The sequence below is a fragment of the Pituophis catenifer genome, unplaced genomic scaffold (assembly GCF_029215685.1).
Source record: "Pituophis catenifer annectens isolate HBS135680 unplaced genomic scaffold, rPitCat1.0.hap2 SCAF_11, whole genome shotgun sequence".
Lineage (NCBI taxonomy): Eukaryota > Metazoa > Chordata > Lepidosauria > Squamata > Colubridae > Pituophis > Pituophis catenifer.
Window position 1 is genome coordinate 8,340,463 of NW_027256891.1, and position 18,453 is coordinate 8,358,915.

General features: G+C 46.5%; 1 protein-coding gene across 3 annotated transcripts in view; it reads right to left on the bottom strand.

The window, feature by feature from the left end:
• Positions 1–18,453, bottom strand: part of PAK3 (p21 (RAC1) activated kinase 3) — a 154,553-nt gene that overhangs the window by 20,221 nt on the left and 115,879 nt on the right. For all 3 annotated transcript variants that reach the window (XM_070952034.1, XM_070952036.1, XM_070952035.1), the window contains 4 exons: positions 17,029–17,066; positions 13,954–14,085; positions 13,096–13,258; positions 139–202 (listed from right to left, as the gene is read on the bottom strand). In XM_070952034.1, coding sequence (XP_070808135.1) covers positions 139–202; positions 13,096–13,258; positions 13,954–14,085; positions 17,029–17,066 — 397 coding nt within the window. The remainder of the gene's footprint in view (positions 1–138; positions 203–13,095; positions 13,259–13,953; positions 14,086–17,028; positions 17,067–18,453) is intronic.

The window sequence follows — 18,453 nt, forward strand, 5'->3', positions numbered from 1 at the left end:
CTGGGCCCATGCTAATTTTTTGGTGGTACATACAGCCTTCAGGTTAAAAATTGTAATCTCTATACCAGGTAATACATGATGGTCCATGTTGAAGAAAACCTGATGATAAAAAGGAAACAGGAAGAAAGGAGTACTAACCCTTGGCCAATTTTTTCAAACCGTGTATATTTCTTCTTCGGGTCTCCAACACTCACAATACTTCCTAAAAGAAACAGGAAAAATAGACCTTGGTTAAAACACACATTAAAAGGCCAAGACAAAAGATAGTAGACAATTCCCAAATAATTTTGGAAAAAAGAAAAATTGGATATTGTCAGAAATTCTTAGTCTGGAGAACAGTAAGAATTAAATATTAAGGTGAGATTCAGGAAGCAAAAGAAAACAGATCAGTTGTTTTAAAAAAGGCTACAATGTCACCCAATAGTTTAAAATGCCGAAATATTTATTTGGGTGCCACCACTCATCTTTTGAAAAAATAAATAAATAAAACCACACAGTGCTTCAGTTTCAAAAACTATACCTTTGGAATCAAAAACAGAAGACTAGTACAGTCTTAGATAAATAACACTTCCTGTAAGCTTTCTTTAAAAAAACATAAATTGTATAATTGATACGGATCGTTCATTCTTCTCTGGCTAGTAGATTAATATAACAAAAACATTTTACACAAAGTGCAAATCAAATTCCAAATTGCTATTCCAAATTCTTTCTATACTATTTCCCCTATCAACCTGTTATATAAATAGTTTCAGATGTAATTCATAACTTGCTTCTCCCTAAATTTCTAAAGACCCACTGCTTCTCCTTCAAATTAAAAAAAAACCCTATAAAATCTAATGAATTCAAAAATCTCTTGCAATTTGCGCAATCCTACAATATCTGGCAAGTTGAACCTACATTTTCCATTTTTGCTTGAGAGCTTATGTGTTTTTGCTTATGTGAACAATTCCTGTATTTTCACAGAACAACTCGTGAAATATTGAAGAATAAGCGTTATATGTAGGTGTTTAGGAAAATTTTGGGTTTGAGCAGAGCACTCTTGGCAGAAAGTTGCAGGCTTAGAAAAAACTAAAATACTTAAAATTAATTGAGAAACAACAGTAGATTATGATGGCATTATGATAAGCATCAACACATTAGTCCTATATAATAAATTCAATTGAGAATTGGAAAAAGCTACTTCCTGGTTATACTAAAGACTGAAATAAAGGAAGATTTTGTAATGGACTGGGGTCTATTTCAAAAAACTGATGTCTGACCTAAACTTTCAATGATTTATTTGAAGGATAATGGCCACCATGTCTTGTACTGCATATCTATCTGTCTGTCTGTCTGTCTGTCATCCATCCATCCATCCATCCATCCATCCATCCATCCATCCATCCATCCATCCATCCATCCTATCTATCTATCTATCTATCTATCTATCTATCTATCTATCTATCTATCTATCTATCTATCTATCTATCTATCTAATCAGAGTTCCCCAACCTTTCCAGCTTTGCGGACCAGCAAAGGGTGGGGGGGAGAGGAGATTGTTCTGCATGAATGGCTGACAGTTCCATTTCCATGAGTGGCGGGCACACATGCTCACCACTTATAGAAATGAAGCATGCATGCCATTCATGCAATTGGAGATGTGTGCACGTGGACCGTCATTTCCACAGCAGGTTCCAAATGGCTCACACCCCAGTAATGGACCGTGGCCTGGGGATTGGGGACCCCTGATCTAAATCATGAACCTTGTTTTGATTTCTGTATTTATTGTTTCTTTAAGGATTATTAATGGTTTAAAATTTTATTGTCCTTCTGCAAAACTGGGCTCCTTCAGGAAAAAGAGCCATCTAAAAATAATCATTACTATTATTATTATTATTATTATTATTATTATTATTATTATTACTACTATTACTACTACTAGAATCATCAATAATTACATTTTGATTGTTTTTCAATCCAAGGACATCCAACATAATTAAGACATAAGAAGACTAAGCACTTAGTCTTATATACCCCTTCACAGTACTTTACAGCCCTCTCTAAGCGATTTACAGAGTCAGCATATTTCCCCCAACAATCTGGGTCCTCATTTTACCCACCTCGGAAGGATGGAAGGCTCACCAACCTTGAGCCTGGTGAGAATCAAACTGCCGAACAGCTGGCAGACGGCGGGCAGCACAATTAGCCTACAATACTGCATTCTAACCACTGCGCCACCACAGGTCTTAGGCATCAACCCAAACCAGTTTAGGTGCCAGTATTATTATTATTATTATTATTATTATTATTATTATTATTATTATTATTATTATTATTATTATTATTATTTAAATTTGTATACCACCCTACTCCTGAAGGACTCAGGGAAGTGAACAGATAATACAAATGTTAAAAAACCATTAAAATACAATTAAATAATTTGGCCTAGAAAACAAAATTTAAAACACCCCAAATTTATAAGACAAATTTAAAATTTAAAAAAATTAAAAACAGTTTAAAAAAGAGGTTAGGCTAGGCCGGCCTGCTGGAATAGGAATGTTTTTAGGGCGCGGCGGAAGATGCGTAAGTCTTGGATCCTCTGTATCTCCGGGGGGAGCTCGTTCCAGATGGCAGGTGCTCTCACAGAGAAGGCTCTTCCTCTGGGGGCCGCCAGTCGACACTGTTTGACTGAGGGCACCCTAAGAAACCCCTCTCTATGGGAGTGTACTGGTCGGTGAGAGGCTACTGGTGGCAGAAGGCAGTCTCGTAGATACCCCGGTCCTAGGCCATGGAGCGCTCTAAAGGTGATAATCAAAACCTTGAAGCGCACCCAGAAGACCACCGGGAGTCAGTGCAGCTCGCGCGGGGGGGGGGTCACATGGGAGCGCCACGTTGCTCCCATAACCACCCACGCGGCCGCATTCTGGACCAGCTGGAGCCTCCGGGTACTCCTCAAGGGGAGCCCCATGTAGAGAGCATTGCAGTAGTCCAGGTGGGAAGTGACGAGGGCATGAGTGACCGTATTTAATGAGTCCTGATCCAGAAAGGGACAAAACTGGCGAATCAGGCGAACCTGATAAAATGCCCTCCTGGCCACAGCCGTCAAATGCCCTTCTAAAGACAGCTGTGAGTCCAGGAGGACACCCAAGTTGCGAACCCTCTCTGTGGGGGCCAACGACTCGCCCCCAATAGTCAGTGATGGCACCAACTGACTATATCGGGATGTCGGAAACCACAGCCACTCGGTCTTGGATGGGTTGAGCCTGAGTCTGTTTCTCCCCAACCAGATACACACAGCCTCCAGGCACTGGGACATCACTTCAAAGGCATCACTGGGGTGGTCCGGGGTGGACATGTACAGCTGAGTGTCATCAGCGTACTGGTGGTACTTCACCCCGAAACCACGGATGATCTCACCCAGCGACTTCACATAAATGTTGAACAGAAGGGGTGAGAGGATTGACCCTTGTGGCACCCCACATACAAGGGGCCTCAGGGTCGACCTCTGCCCCCCTGCCAACACAGACTGCAACCAGTCGGAGAGAAAGGAAGAGAACCACCGCAACACGGTGCCTCCCACCCCTAACTCTTCCAGCTGGTGCAGCATGATACCATGGTCGATGGTATCAAAAGCCACTGAGTGGTCTAATAGGACCAGGACAGAGGAACAACCCCTGTCCCGAGCCCTCCAGAGATCATCCACCAATGCGACCAATGCCGTTTCCATGCTGTACTCAGGCCTGAAGCCCGACTGGAATGGATCCAGATAAGCCGATTCATCCAGGTACTGAGGGAGCTGTCGTGCTACCAACAAAGCGAAGGTTGGAGACTGGATGATAATTAGCCAACACTGCCGGGTCCAGGGAAGGCTTCTTGAGGAGAGGTCTCACCACCGCCTCTTTCAAGACAGCGGGAAAGACACCCTCACTCAAAGAAGCATTTATAATCCCCTGGAGCCAGCCTCATGTAACCTCCTGGGAGGCCAGCACCAACCAGGAGGGACACCAGGAGGGACACAATAAACATGTGGCCGCACTCAGTCTACCCAGTATTTTGTTCATGTTTTTGGGAGTCACAGAATCAAACTCTTCCCAGATAATATTCTTAAGACCTGCCTCCATCATCCCCCCTGAATCTACCCAGTCAGAGTCCAGGTGTTCCCAAATCTGAGCAATTTTGTCATACAGATACTGTGCAAAGTCCTCAGCTCTACCCTCCAAGGGGTCCTCCCGCACTTCCTGGTGGAGCAGGGAGCGGGTCACTCTAAACAGGGCGGCCGGGCGATTATCTGATGACGCAATAAGAGCAGCAAAATAGCTACATTTTGCTACTTTTATCGCCACCAGGTAGGTCTTAATATAAGACCTTACCAGTGTTCGGTCAGATTCAGAGTGACTGGCCCTCCAACTGCTCTCCAGGTGTCTTTTCCAGCGCTTCATCTCCCTCAGCTCCTCGGTGAACCAAGGAGCCAGGTGAGACTGGCGCTGGGTCAGAGGCTGCAAAGGCACGACCCGGTCCAAAGCTCCAGTGGCCACCCTATCCCAGGCGGCCACTAGGTCTTCAGTCGAGCCCTGAGCCAGAGCCTCAGGAAATGGCCCAAGCTCCGTCTGGAACCTATCCGGGTCCATCAGGCGCCTGGGGCAGAACCACCTCATCGGTTCCGCCTCCCTGTGGCAGGGTGTGGTGGTTCGAAGGTCAAAGCAAAGGAGGGAGTGATCTGACCATGACAAGGGCTCGATCACTATATCCCCTATCTCAAGATCACTCAACCACTGACCAGAGACAAAAACCAGGTCCAGCGTGTTTCCCCCCATGTGAGTAGGGCCATGAACTAACTGGGTCAGGTCCATGGCCATCATGGAAGCCATGAACTTCCGAGCCATCTCAGACACCTCACCGATGGATGGCAGATTAAAATCCCCCATGACCATAAGCCTAGGGGTATCAATCGCCACCGCGGCTATAACGTTGAGCAGCTCAGGCAGGGCCGCTGCCACGTGGCAGGGAGCCAGGTACATAACCAGCAAGCCCATCTGCGCCCCATGACCCCACTTATTTATTTATTTATTGGTTCAATTTATATGCCGCCCTTCTCTGGAGACTCAGGGCGGCTTACAATGTGTTAAGCAATAGCCTTCATACTTTTGTATATACCTGCTTAGTAGGGCTTTGCCCCCCCCAGCGGTGTTCTTTTTTATACAAAGTCAGCTTATTGCCCCCAAAACCGGGTCCTCATTTTACCTACCTCGAAAGGATGGAAGGCTGAGTCAACCTTGAGCCTGGTGAGATTTGAACTTGCAGTAATTGCAGACAGCTGGTGCTACTTAACAGCACTTTAGTCTGCTGCGCCACCAAGGCTCTTTTACTTCACAAGGAGGGACTCACATCCGGCTGTCTGAGGAACAGTGGCCTCCCTCGGACCAAGACCCTCTTTAATAACAACCGCCACCCCCCTCCCCTCCCCTGTGACCTCGGCTGATGAAATGCACGAAAACCGCATACAACAAAAGAGACTGAGAATTGATTCCAGACAAATCAGCAAATGCGAATTTAGAACCTTGGCATCACATCCAAAGTTCCAACCCACCAGATCTTCTAAAAAGTATTTTCTGTCTTCCCTACAGCAGCTGAAATACTGAACCATCTTTTTTAGGAAAGTCAGAAGGGTCAGCTTCTCAACCTTGTGCCATCTAGTTAATTGCATGTCCAGTGCATACACCATATGTAGCAGTGCTTTGAGTAGACAATGCAATTCAACAAGGTAGGATTTGTTCAAACTTGTTTTGTCCATCTATTTTTCCTTCTATAAGCACACAGATATGCACACACATACAGAGGGGGAGAGAGAGAAAGAGAAAGAGAAAGAGAAAGAGAAAGAGAAAGAGAAAGAGAAAGAGAAAGAGAAAGAGCTAAGTAAGATTATATCAAAATTTCAGAATCAAAATTTCAATAGCAAGTAATTTAATCAAAGACCAAAAGGTTTATTATATACTGTATACCTTGGTATATCATTTTCCTTCGGCCCTTTCAGTAACTAATAATGATAGAATATCCTCCTTCTCGTCCCCCCTTTTTTATATCGAGTACTCTAAGGTATTAAATAATAATCCAATTATCTTAAATTAGATAAATATTAGGGTATTGAAATAACACAATGTATCTATTAACACAATAAAAAGGGAGGGTGCATGATGGGTCCCTTTTTTTTATGGGTTATTACCAGCCATGATCATTTGTGAGTCATTATCTGTCATGATTTCAGAAAAGAATTAACAATGAATTTGAGGACAAATAGACTCCCATGGGTAGAAGAAAACCATGGAGATACTAGAAAACATCACTAACAAAGGAAGGAAGTATAGCTTAGATTTAAAAAAAAAAAAACTTAATTCATCCTTAATTCTTTTCATAATTAACCAGAGAGACGTGTACTTATCCAGGCTTCAGAAACATGACAGAAATTTCAAGCAAGTTTTCCATCTCCAATTCAAAGTTGGCTCAAAGGAAAACCTTTGAGCATGGTAATCAAGTGCCTATTACATTATTAAAGGAAAAGAAATGAAAGTTGACAATAATCAAGGAAGCAAAATGAGTTTAGAGATTCAGGGCATAGAATCAGATCAAACTGGGCTTCATTAATAACGCTGCTAAGCCATAAATGTTTTGCTTCACAATATGGCAGCAAAATTTTTACTATCTAGCATATGGGTTGTTTTTATTTTCTAGATTTCTTATTTTTCTATTTACTGGCATATGACTTTAATTTTCTATTTATATCATACACCACACAGAGTTGGCTGGAATGGAATGGAATGGACTAAGGAAGGAAGGAGTGAGTTCTGGCCAATCAAACTGAAGTTATAAATTGCAACTGAATGGTTGCATTGTATACAGCATTTTTCACTTGGCTATTGAATTAAATCATTTCCTGAATCCATGCAATAGTTTGAGCCACAAACTTTCTGAATTATAAATTATTTAACCAAAAGTAAAAAAGAGTCCCTCCAGATTTTACTCTGCTAGTTGTTACTGGCATTAGGGGGTGGTGCTCATCTCTGTTTCGGGGCCATTGAGCCAGTGTTGTCCATAGACATTTTCACAGTCATGTGGCCAGTATGTTGTCAGGGAGCAGTGTTAACTTCCCACCAAAGTGGTACCTATTTATCTACTTGCATTTGTATGCTTTCAAACTGCTAGGTTACCAATAGCTGGGGTGAGGATGGGAGCTCACCCATTGTGTGGTTCTTGGGTCTCAAACCTGCAGTGTCTTAACAGCTGAGCCACTGTGCCACCCACAACAAAAGTCAGCCTGATCCTTATTATGTTATGTGAGAAATGCAACTGGTAGCCCCTAGTCTGATGCAATGTACCATGTCATGTGTTAGATCAGGCGCAGGAACAGAAGACGTGACCAGCTCGATACATTTAATAACTTTATTAGTTACAAAAGTAGCAAGACAAGACTGCTGGCGCGCTGCCGGAGCTCTCCTTATATTCGCTCCCGGCAGACGCACCGCCCCTTGACAGGGATTCAAATCTCCCGCCCGATGGCTAGCAGCCAATCAGGGCGGATGTCCTTATAAGGACATAACACTCCTCCCCCCTTAGTCCGAACTGTCAATCTCGTCCACAAAAGTCACGTAATTGCGCAGGTACGTAGGACGCCTCGGCACCCTAGCTGACCTGCGCAGTCTCACTTCTTCTCCGTCTCTGGCCTGGATGGACGGGGCTCCTTCGTCTCCTGGTTCCCTCTCCGGAACCGGGCTCGGTTCGGCTGTCGAGTGAGCGGGGTCACCCCCAGCGCCTCCGGCCGGACCGCAGACCTTGGATGGCTGGTTCTGTTGGTCTTCCTCCTGGCCTGTGGATCTATCGCCTCGTCTCGGTTGCTCGGTTCCGACCCGGGAAGAGCGTCTGAGTCTCGGTAAGTCTGTCGCTTGCTCCTCCCTGGTCTCCCGGGCGCTGCGGTTCGGTCGCGGTCCGGCCTGCTGCCGGTTGGGTGGTGGTTCCGCTCGGTGCCCTCGGGTCCGGTCCGCCGGCTGTGAGTGGTGCTGGTTGTCGTTGTGCTGTCCGACCTCGCAGGGGTGGCGTTGGTCCCCTCGGTTGGGCTGGTGTTGGTCTACCCCGTCTGGTTGGTGGTGGTCGACCTGGTCGGGACGTTGTTGCGGGACTACCTCTGCGGAGCGGCGGAGGTCTCCCCTGCCGGGGTGGTGTAGGTCTCCCTGGCCGGGTTGTTGTTGGCTTTTCCTTCCCCCTAGTCCCTGGTCTACCATCGGGTGGTGCCTGGGGTCATCCGGGGCGGGTTGTTGTTTCCTGGCTGTCTTCTGCGATGGGCGGGGGTCCCTCTCGCCGGGGAGTCGTGTGCCACCCTCGCCCATGGGTAGTGGGTTGCCCGTCTTGGCTGGGTCCCGGTCTACTCGCCTGGAACTGCGGTCTCCCTGGCTGGGCTGGCGTCGGCTGCCGTCACTGGTGGGGTGCGCTGCTCCTTCTCTGGGCAGGTCCCGGTCTACTTGCGGGCTGGGTTGGTAGTCCCTGGCCCTGTTGTGCCGGGTGCTCACCTGGCTGGGTTGGTGTTGCCATCCCCCGTGCGGTTGGCCCCAGTCTACCTCGCTGGACTGCCGACGTGACAGTACCTGGTAGTGTGCCGGGCCGACCTTGTCGGGATGGCGTTGCTCTGCCTCGCAGGGGTGTGGTAGGCCTACCTCGTCTGGGTGTTGTAGGCCTACCTCGCCGGGGTGTTGTAGGCCTACCTCATCTGGGTGTGGTAGGTCTACCTCGCCGGGGTGTTGGAGGCCTACCTCGTCTGGGTGTTGTAGGCCTCCCTCGTCAGGCTGGTTTTCGTGTGCTCCCCCCCACCTTTTCCGGAGTTGGTCGATGTGACGTCTACAGACCTGTCCATCTTCCAACTCGACGGTGTAGGATTTGGGGCCGGTTGTGCTGGCAATCTTCCCCTTCAGCCACTTAGGAGAGCTGTTGAAATTCAGCGCGAAAACTGAATCTCTGTTGCTGAAGGCGCGAAGCGGGCGGCTGGCGGTTGCGGTCACTTCCGGGCTTTATTGGGGGTGCAGCCGGTCCAAGGGTGACCTCAACCTTCTGCCCATCAGCATTTCGGCCGGGCTCTTGTGGGTGGTGGCATGTGACGTGATGTGCTGGGTGAGGAGGAAGTTGTCTATGCGTTCTTGCCAGTCTCCCGGGCCCATCTTGGTGAGGGCTTCTTTGGTCAGTCTGACCATGCGTTCAGCTTGTCCGTTTCCGGGCGGCCTGTAAGGGGCGGACAGGGCGTGGCAGATGCCCAGTCCTGCCAGGAAGGACTTCATGGCCAGGGATGTGAGCTGGGGGCCATTGTCCGAGACCAGCACGTCCGGTAGTCCATGTGTGGCGAACAGACGGCGCAAGGCTCGGATCGTCGCTTCTGTTGTGGTAGATGCCATGGGTACCACCTCGAGCCACTTGGAGAAGGCATCTACCACGATGAGGAGGTGTCGCCCCTGCATTGGACCTGCGAAGTCGATGTGGATCCTCGACCAGGGGTTGCTGGGGGTCTCCCACTTTGCGACTTCGGATTGCGGCGGTGCTGGGCAAACTTCTTGGCACGGGTCACATCTGGAGACCCATTGCTCAATGTCTTTGTCCATGGAGGGCCACCAGACGTAACTCCGTGCCAGGGCCTTCATGCGGACGATGCCCGGATGCCCTTTGTGCAGAGTCTCTAACGTCCGCCGTTGCAGAGTGCTTGGGATCAGCACCCTGTCTCCCCATAGCAGACAGCCCTTTATGGTGGACAGCTCCTTCTGTTTCCTGGCAAACGGGCTGAACTTTTCCTCTGGCTTTTCCGATGGCCACCCTCTGAGGATCCAGGACTTCACTTGGCGGAGTGTGGGGTCCTTTTGGGTGTGAACGGCCACATCTGCGGATGACACCGGACAGCTGGCGTCGTCATCAATATGGAATAGGTGGAGCGTGGGGGCTGGGTCTTCGACTGGATTTTTCGACGGGCATCTGCTGAGCGCGTCGGCGTTTCCTATGGCTGTGCCTGGCTGGTGCACGAGCCGGTAGGAGTAGCCGGCTAGGAAGATGGCCCATCTCGTCATCCGTGGAGACATGAAGGTCGGGGTGGGTTGGTCGCCTGCAAGGAGTCCCAGGAGTGGCTTGTGGTCGGTGACTATGGTGAAGCGTCTTCCGTAGAGGTATTCGTGGAAGCGCTTCACTCCAGCCACGATGGCCAGGGCTTCTTTGTCCAGCTGACTGTAGTTCCGTTCTGCACCGGACATGGTCTTTGAGAAGTAGGCAATGGGGGCTTCCGTGCCGTTGGGCAGTTCGTGGCTGAGGACTGCCCCCACCCCATACGGCGACGCATCACAGGTCAGCTTGATGGGCAGCGTCTCACTGTATTGAATGAGGACGCTTTTGGACGTCAATAGTCCCTTGATGGCCCGGAACGCTGCTTCCTCTTCCTGGCCCCACTTCCAGGAAGCCGATTTCCCCAGCAGGCGGTGGAGTGGCTCAGCAACTGTGGCTTTCTGTTTTAAGAAAATGGCGTAGAAGTTGAGCAACCCAAGGAAAGCCTGAAGCTCCGTTTTGTTTTTTGGGCTTGGAGCTTCATGGATTGCTTCCACTTTTGATTTGGTGGGGTGGATGCCAGTGCTATCAATGAGATAGCCCAGGAACTCGACTTCCTGTACTCCTATGATGCACTTGTCCCGTCTGACCCTCAAGCCCTTGGCCTTGAATCGCTGCAGGACAAGCCTGAGCCTTTCAAGGAGTTGAGTTCTTGAGTCACCGGAGATGAGCACATCGTCGAAGTAAGGCACCACCCCTGGAACGCCTTGGAGAAGGCGTTCCATCATAGATTGGAAGATGCCGGGGGCAGCGCTGACTCCAAATTGGAGGCGGTTACATTTGAATGCCCCCCTGTGCGTGACAATTGTTTGTGCCTCCGCCGTTTTTTCATCCACTGGCAGTTGCTGGTAAGCCTGGGCCAGGTCCAGTTTCGCGAAAATTGAGCCAGACCCCAGGGAATGCAGCAGGTGTTGCACCACTGGGACTGGGTATGCGCTTTGTGCCAACGCCTTGTTGATGGTACAACGGTAGTCGGCCCAGATGCGCACAGACCCATCATGCTTCAGTGGGGTCACAATGGGGGTCTCCCATGAGGCATGATCGATCGGTTCCAGGACGCCCTGGGCGATCAGCTTATCCAGCTGTTCGTCTACTTTAGGCCGCAGGGCAAACGGAACTCGGCGGGGCTTAAGCCTAATTGGGGTGATTCCCTTATCCAGATTAAAAGAGATTGGCCTCCCCACAAATCTCCCCAGTTTACCATCGAAGACTTCCTTGAACTCTTCGATGATGGTGTCGAGTTCGTCCCTGTGGATTTCGTGGATGCCCTCGATGGAAAGCCCCAGCGGCTTAAACCACTCCACACCTAACAGGTTCGGTCGGCTGTGCTCCACGATGGTGATGGGCAGCTCTCCGTTGAACTCGTTGTACTTGATGTGGATGGTGGCTCTGCCCAGGATTCCAATGGGGTTTCCGTTGAAGTCCACAAGCCTCGACTTTGGGGTTTTCAGCTGGGCCTTTTTGTAGGATGGCTTCAGCTGCTTTAGGTGCTGCCAGTCCATGATGGAGTAGGCGGATCTGGAGTCTACCTCCATCTTGCACGGTGACCCCTCTGCCAGCAGCGTCACGTGGAATTTGGTGGTCCCCTCGTCGCTTGTGTGAGCGATGGTGGTCTGGTGCACCGTTCTATTTCGGGGATAGTCCTCCTCCCCGCGCCGGGACTGGTTTGAGGACCGTTTGGATGTCCTCTGGTTGTCTTTGCGATTCTCCCGGAATCGTGGTCTGGGCGGTTCCGGGGCTGGATCGGTGGCTCTGCAGGCCTCTGCGATGTGCCCCCTCTTCAGGCATCAGCGGCAGATCGCGTCCCTCCATCTGCAGGTCGCCCTGGGGTGGTCGCCTCTGCAGCTGCCGCATCGTTCTCCCCGGTCGCCATGCTGTGGGTTTTCCCGCCTGGGGGGGCGGGAGACCTTGTGGACGGCCATTTCCTCATCTGACTCGGATTGAGTGGTTGCCTCGTCTGATGAGGTCAGGCCCGACTTGTGGATCTTATGGATCCCTCTTGCCTTTATCATCGCGGCGGCTGCTTGCTCGGATGTTTCGGCTGCTGTCGCCTCGTTGAGGACGTCTTTGAGCGGTATCCTCTTTCGGCTGAGGAATTTCTTCTGCAGCCCCACATCTCTCATTCCAAAAACAACGCGGTCTCGGATGGCATTATCCACGTTGTCGAACTCGCAGTTGGCAGTGATTTGGCGAAGCGCTGCCACGAATTCCTTGATGGATTCACCTTCCCGCTGGTTTCTTTGCTGGAAGGTGAACCTGTTTGCGATGGGGGTGCCTGTAGGTGCATAGTGCTCCTGTAGGACTTCCTGCAGGTCGTTCCAGGACATCTCCTCAATGTCCCTGGGTGCCATGAGGTCAATCGCCATCTCTAGGACGTCCGATCCGCAATGAGCCAGGAAGAGGGCTCTTTTCCACTCATCGTCGAGGTTCTGGTAGCCATTACCTCGCAGGAACTGTCGGAATCGGACCATGTATGACCTCCACTTCTCCCGGGATGGGTCGAACGGGTTCAGCGCGGTCATCGGGGCTTGCGGGGTAGCCATTCTGGAAGTCGCTGTGGTGTAGTGACTTCAGCTCGGTGGGCGATCGTGCCGTGAGTCTTTCTCAGGTTCTCTTCTCTAGTCCTTCGTCGCCAGTGTTAGATCAGGCGCAGGAACAGAAGACGTGACCAGCTCGATACATTTAATAACTTTATTAGTTACAAAAGTAGCAAGACAAGACTGCTGGCGCGCTGCCGGAGCTCTCCTTATATTCGCTCCCGGCAGACGCACCGCCCCTTGACAGGGATTCAAATCTCCCGCCCGATGGCTAGCAGCCAATCAGGGCGGATGTCCTTATAAGGACATAACACTATGACAATCTAACTTCTCACTGTAATTAGAAGACCTTAAAAGTACTTATGGTTGTTCTTCTCAAGGTTTGCATTCTTTCTGTCATTTTCCTAACTCCTACGTGATTTTGTCAGCAAATGACTACAACAAGAGAAAAAGAAATGCTCACTTAATTTCTCTAGAATCTCTTCATCGGTCATCTTGGATTTCTTCCGTTGCCGATCTGTGTTTCTATACAAAGTGCTTGTGTTTGAATTTTCAGGCTGGGGGACTGCTGACTCTTTCACTGAGGCTGGTGAAGCGACAGGCTCTATCACTGAACGTGTGTAAATCTGAAACAAAGAAACAAAGAGCTGAGATTGGTGGACCCCCAAACAAATCCTCAGTGAATTGTCTTGCAGATGACAAGTGATCTTCTGCCCTTCCACAAACACTCCATTCCTTTCCAAACATTTAATTTAACCATTGGGCGAGCAAGGAATGGATTTCAAGACTTCTAAGATGCCTTTCCATTTATGACCAAATGCCAGAGCAAGAGGTCCTCTCCATCTTTTCATGCACTGACAAAATGTTGGCATTGTCAAATCAAAGATTGCAAAGTCTTAGGTCAACAGATTAATTTCAGGGGATGGATACAAACCATTCTTTATCCAAAAAAAATTATGATATCATAAATAAGTTTGGGTTCTTTGCTGTATTAGGGATTGTCTCCCTCTGAACTGGGCCTTGTGAAAGGAAGAGAAATTCTGCATTTAGTTGCCTCAAATCTATTTGCTTGTATAAAGTAATCCTAGTTCTCAGAAACACTCTTAAGAATAAAATCTGCGCTAAAAAAGGTAACTCAAGTAAGTCAAGAACCTGGAGAACAAGACACTACCCTTCCTCTCGAGCTATATAGGCTAAAAACCTGGAGAAAGCAAAGATTGTGATTTTTAAAAAAAACTAAATTCTGCATCTGCCGCTTTTTTCTTCCTGACCTCCTTCAGAATTCAGCAGTCCTGCTTTGATGGCAACCAAAAGAGCTTACTGATTTAGTATGTTCTGGACGTGGGGCAATCACAGGGGGTGGTTCATTGTCATCCTCCTCCTCTTCATCTTCTTCATCCTCTTCTTCAGAAACTGGGGGAGCCAGTGGTGGCTCCGAAGCTGTTTTCGTGCTCTGAAGGTAAGAGTTGCAGAAACTGATGAGGCTCCAGCCCAGTTACAAGACTAAGCACCCTACCTCTTTAACTTATCCTATTTTGATGTTTCCACCACCCATCAATTCCATGCCTCTGCTGTTGAGATTACATGAAATGATTCTCAACTATGGCAACTTGAAGATGCGTGGACTTCAACTTCCAGAATTCCGCAGCCAGCATACTGGCTGGGGAATTCTGGGAGAGGAACTCCAGCATCTTCAAGTTGTATGGTTGAAAAACACATATATTTTAAAACAAACTTCGTGGGCCAATTGATTGTTAGATATTATGGGCCATCTTCCTTGACAGGAAAACAGACATCACACTCTTCTCTGGCAAAGATTTACAAGAACAACCTTGACCTAAGTCTTCTATCTTGCTAAGCCATAAAGTTGTATAATGCTATCTACTTGGTATGGCACAAAGTACAGAAGAGTTTGTTTTAACATGGAATTCTTTTGAACCCTGGCTTATAACACTGTAAAACTATAGCCTGTAGAAATGTTGAGAAATGGGGATCCCAAATGATAAGATTATTACTGCAGTGAAAGTTGATAGCATGTGCAGATTGGCAGGGATGGGAGAGGTGTTTAGAGGTACCGCTTTACATTGTTCTCCATATGATATTTTTATTCACAGTTTTCCTAATCTGAGAATTTTTAGATGTATAGAAGATGTTCAGGAAGAGATTGGACAACCATGTGTTTTACTTAATGATGTAAGATCTGCTGCTCGAACAGAAGGTTGAATTAAAAGACCTCCAGGATTCCTTCCAACTCTGTTATTCTATATTATTTTATAGCAATAGCTAAACTGGCTGGGGAATTCTGGGATTTGAAGTCCATATATAGAATATAGAATAACAGGATTGGAAGGGATATTTAGAGGTCAAGTCCCTTATACACAAGCAAGAATCATGCAAATTTTAATCACAATTTAAACACAAGAATTAAAGTAAGCTACCAAATCTTGGAAATTGTGGTCGGAAATTTCAGCTCCATTTTATTAGAGTTTATTAAGGCCGAAAGTTTCTTAGAATGTTTTGAATTTGTTCATGGCACTCCATGGCATAGGGCCTAGCTATCTTCGAGACCGCCTGCTGCTACCGACGACCTCCCATCAACCCGTGCGCTCCCACAGAGAGGGCCTTCTCGGGGTGCCATCAGCCAAACAATGTAGGCTGGTGACCCCCAGGGGGAGGGCCTTCTCTGTGGGGGCACCTACCCTCTGGAATCAGTTGCCCCCAGAGATAAGGAGAATCCAAGACCTCAGTGCCTTCCGCCGTGCCCTTAAAACACACTTTTTCCAGCAAGCCGGGCTGGCTTAAGAAGAAATTTTTAAATGTTTTAATTGGCTTGTGATTTTTAATTTTTGGGCCAAATTTATATATATATTAACTGTTTTTTAATATTTGTATTTCATGTTCTTAATTCTGGCTGTACACCGCCCTGAGTCCTCAGGGAGAAGGGCGGTATATAAATTGGAAATAAAATAAAATAAATAAAATAAAATAAAATCCCATCCCATTTGCCACTAACAAATTCATCTCCCATCTGTTGACTTTATAACTTGTGTTTTGTTTCTTGCTCAGCCTCTCTCATTCTGGAACACACCTGGTTTGGAGAAATCTACATTTCGTTGTACCTATCAATTTTTAAAATGTAGTCAAGTTTGCAAAAATTTCCTATCTATGGAAACATTTGTGCTTTGTGGACGTGACTATTTCATAGAAGCTTTGCAATATGCCTCTCTTATCTGCTGCCACAGTATAACCTTTGTTGTCTAGCCGGCAGGGCAAAATGAAGTCATGCAACATGAAAAATGTCCCTGATCAGTCATTTAGCATTACTGGGGGCTGAAAAAAAAATGTTAGCGAAATTTTACAATCTGTTACTAGGCGAGGACAGGGCAGAAGGAATAGCCAGAAATCAATTAAATATTTGGGAAAAGAACATTGGTTATAAATTAAACTTCAATGATTGGGAGGAGGCCTGGAATAGAAACTACAATTTGACTAAATCAGCAACCTATAGGGAGAATCACTATAAAATTTTCCATAGATGGTATCTAGCGCCAGCTAGATTAGCAAAAATATTTCCCAATGCCTCAGCAACATGTTGGAAGTGTGGAAAGGAGGTTGGCACCTTCTTTCATATGTGGTGGTCCTGCCCTGAGCAAAAAAGTTTTGGACAAAAATATAACTGGTTACAAGAAATAGTGGAAGAAGAAATAGAATTATCCCCTGAGATCTTTTTATTAGGAATGATTGGAGAAGGATTTTCTAAAGATAAGAGACATCTTATAATACATGTTACAACAGCGGCCAGAATAACTTATGCAAAATATTGGAAAGATAAATCAATTCCTCCAGAGATAATAATAATAAATAAAATCCTAGAGTGCGCAGAAATGGTAAAATTAACAAATGATCTTAATAATGAAGAGAACTCAAAATTCAATGCAATATGGGAAAGGTGGTACCAATGGTGGAAGAATAGAATGAGATCGTAAGATTACATTTATTGTTTAATAATGGTAGATTTGAATGCATTAGACACACTTATAATGTAAATATGTAATTACATGACACCTCAAACGTTAGCAGAGATTCGATGTTTTGTTTTGTAAAAATTTTAAAAACTAATAAAGTATATTTACAAAAAAAAAAAAAAGAAAGAAAAAGAAAAATGTCCCTGATCAGTCATTTAGCATTAAAAGCAGAACCACTTACATGTAATGCAAAATTAGTATGGACTGCGCTAAATATATTGGTAGATTCTCTTGCTAATGTGCATTCTACTCATTTAAACAAACGTTTTCATGAAATAGTTCATTTTTACCCTGGTATACAGCAAATTATGCCAGAAAACAGGGAATTCCAGAACATAGAAATTCATTAGCAACCAAGAGAGGGTACTTACCGAGGGATGGGCTGCAATATAGCCATGGGCACTTTTATCTGCAATGGGCAAAAGAAAATCTATGATAATTTGGTAGATCATAAATGGTTATTAGAAATGAAGAGGGAAGAGCATTTCAGGTTTCAGGGTCTACCTATATGGTGAAGGTTGATTCTGCCACAAAATGATGTAGCATGGAAAGCTTTCGTTCAGTGGACCAGCTTGTCAATTAAATCTTCTTTCACCACATTTTATTTCATTGGCTATCCCACTTATAATCTTCCTTGTTTCCATCAAGATAGTACTATCTATCCCAAAGGGTGTCCAACAGTGGCAACTTTAAGACTTGTGGATTTCAACTCCCAGAATTCCTCAACCAGGTCTTAAAGTTGCCAAGGTTGGACACCCCTGGTTTGTCCTCTCAGCTTCTCCAATCTTCCTTATTCTCCATATTTGCTATTTTTATTTCCTCCACCCAGATGTAAATAGCAAATATGGAGAATCATATGTGGGTGGGGGAGATATGTCTATTTTTATCCCCCCTCCCCCAGATTATATTTTTTTATCCCACTTGTAATCAACCAATCCTGGATTTGAACTTCTCCCATTGATCCCATTGCTAGGGACAGGACTGTGCAATCTATAGTCCCCAACTACATGCCATCTTCATCCCTATATTCCAGAGCTTCCCATTACGAAACTATCTTCTTGAGGTTGGCCTGATGTCTACTCTCCACCCCTTCCCCTCTATTTATTTGATCATGCTTTTTGTCTATCATCTTTTCTCTAACTGTTTCTTCTGCAGCCCTGTCCATACTGGTGACATTGCTGTGTTCAATCCTAGTAAATTACAAGCGATTTTTATTTTAAAGCAACCACTGGAGATTCAGAGCTATTTCACCAGGGGAAAAAGATAGCAAAACACTAAATATGATGCAACCATAACCTATGGTTCTGTTTGGACTTCATACTGCAATTGAAGAGAAGAGGAAGAAAACAGTTCAAGGTGTTAAAGGAAATCCTTTAACATGTCCAGCATGGACATTGTTGAGTCACATTTATGCAGGGATATGAGGGCCTCATGGTGGACAAGACTGAAAAAAGTGGGCTTGATCAGAGTCCAATGTAGGCAAGTCTACCAGTTTTGTCTCCTTCTGACATCTTGTTCTGGTTTTTCTCTTTCCCTGGTAGCAGGTTGTCAAGGATGGAAGAAATAACTTCAGAGGTGGTATTCAGCAGGTTCTGACCAGTTCTAGAGAACCGGTAGCAGAAATTTTGAGTAGTTCAGAGAACCAGTAGTAAAAATCCCGCTCCCAACTATTCTCTGCCTCCCAAGTCCCAGCTGATCAGGAGGAAATGGGGATTATCAGTAACCTTCCCCTGGACTGGGGAGGGAATGGAGATTTTCAGTCTTCAGTCCTGCCCGCACTGCTTGAAGTCTTAGCC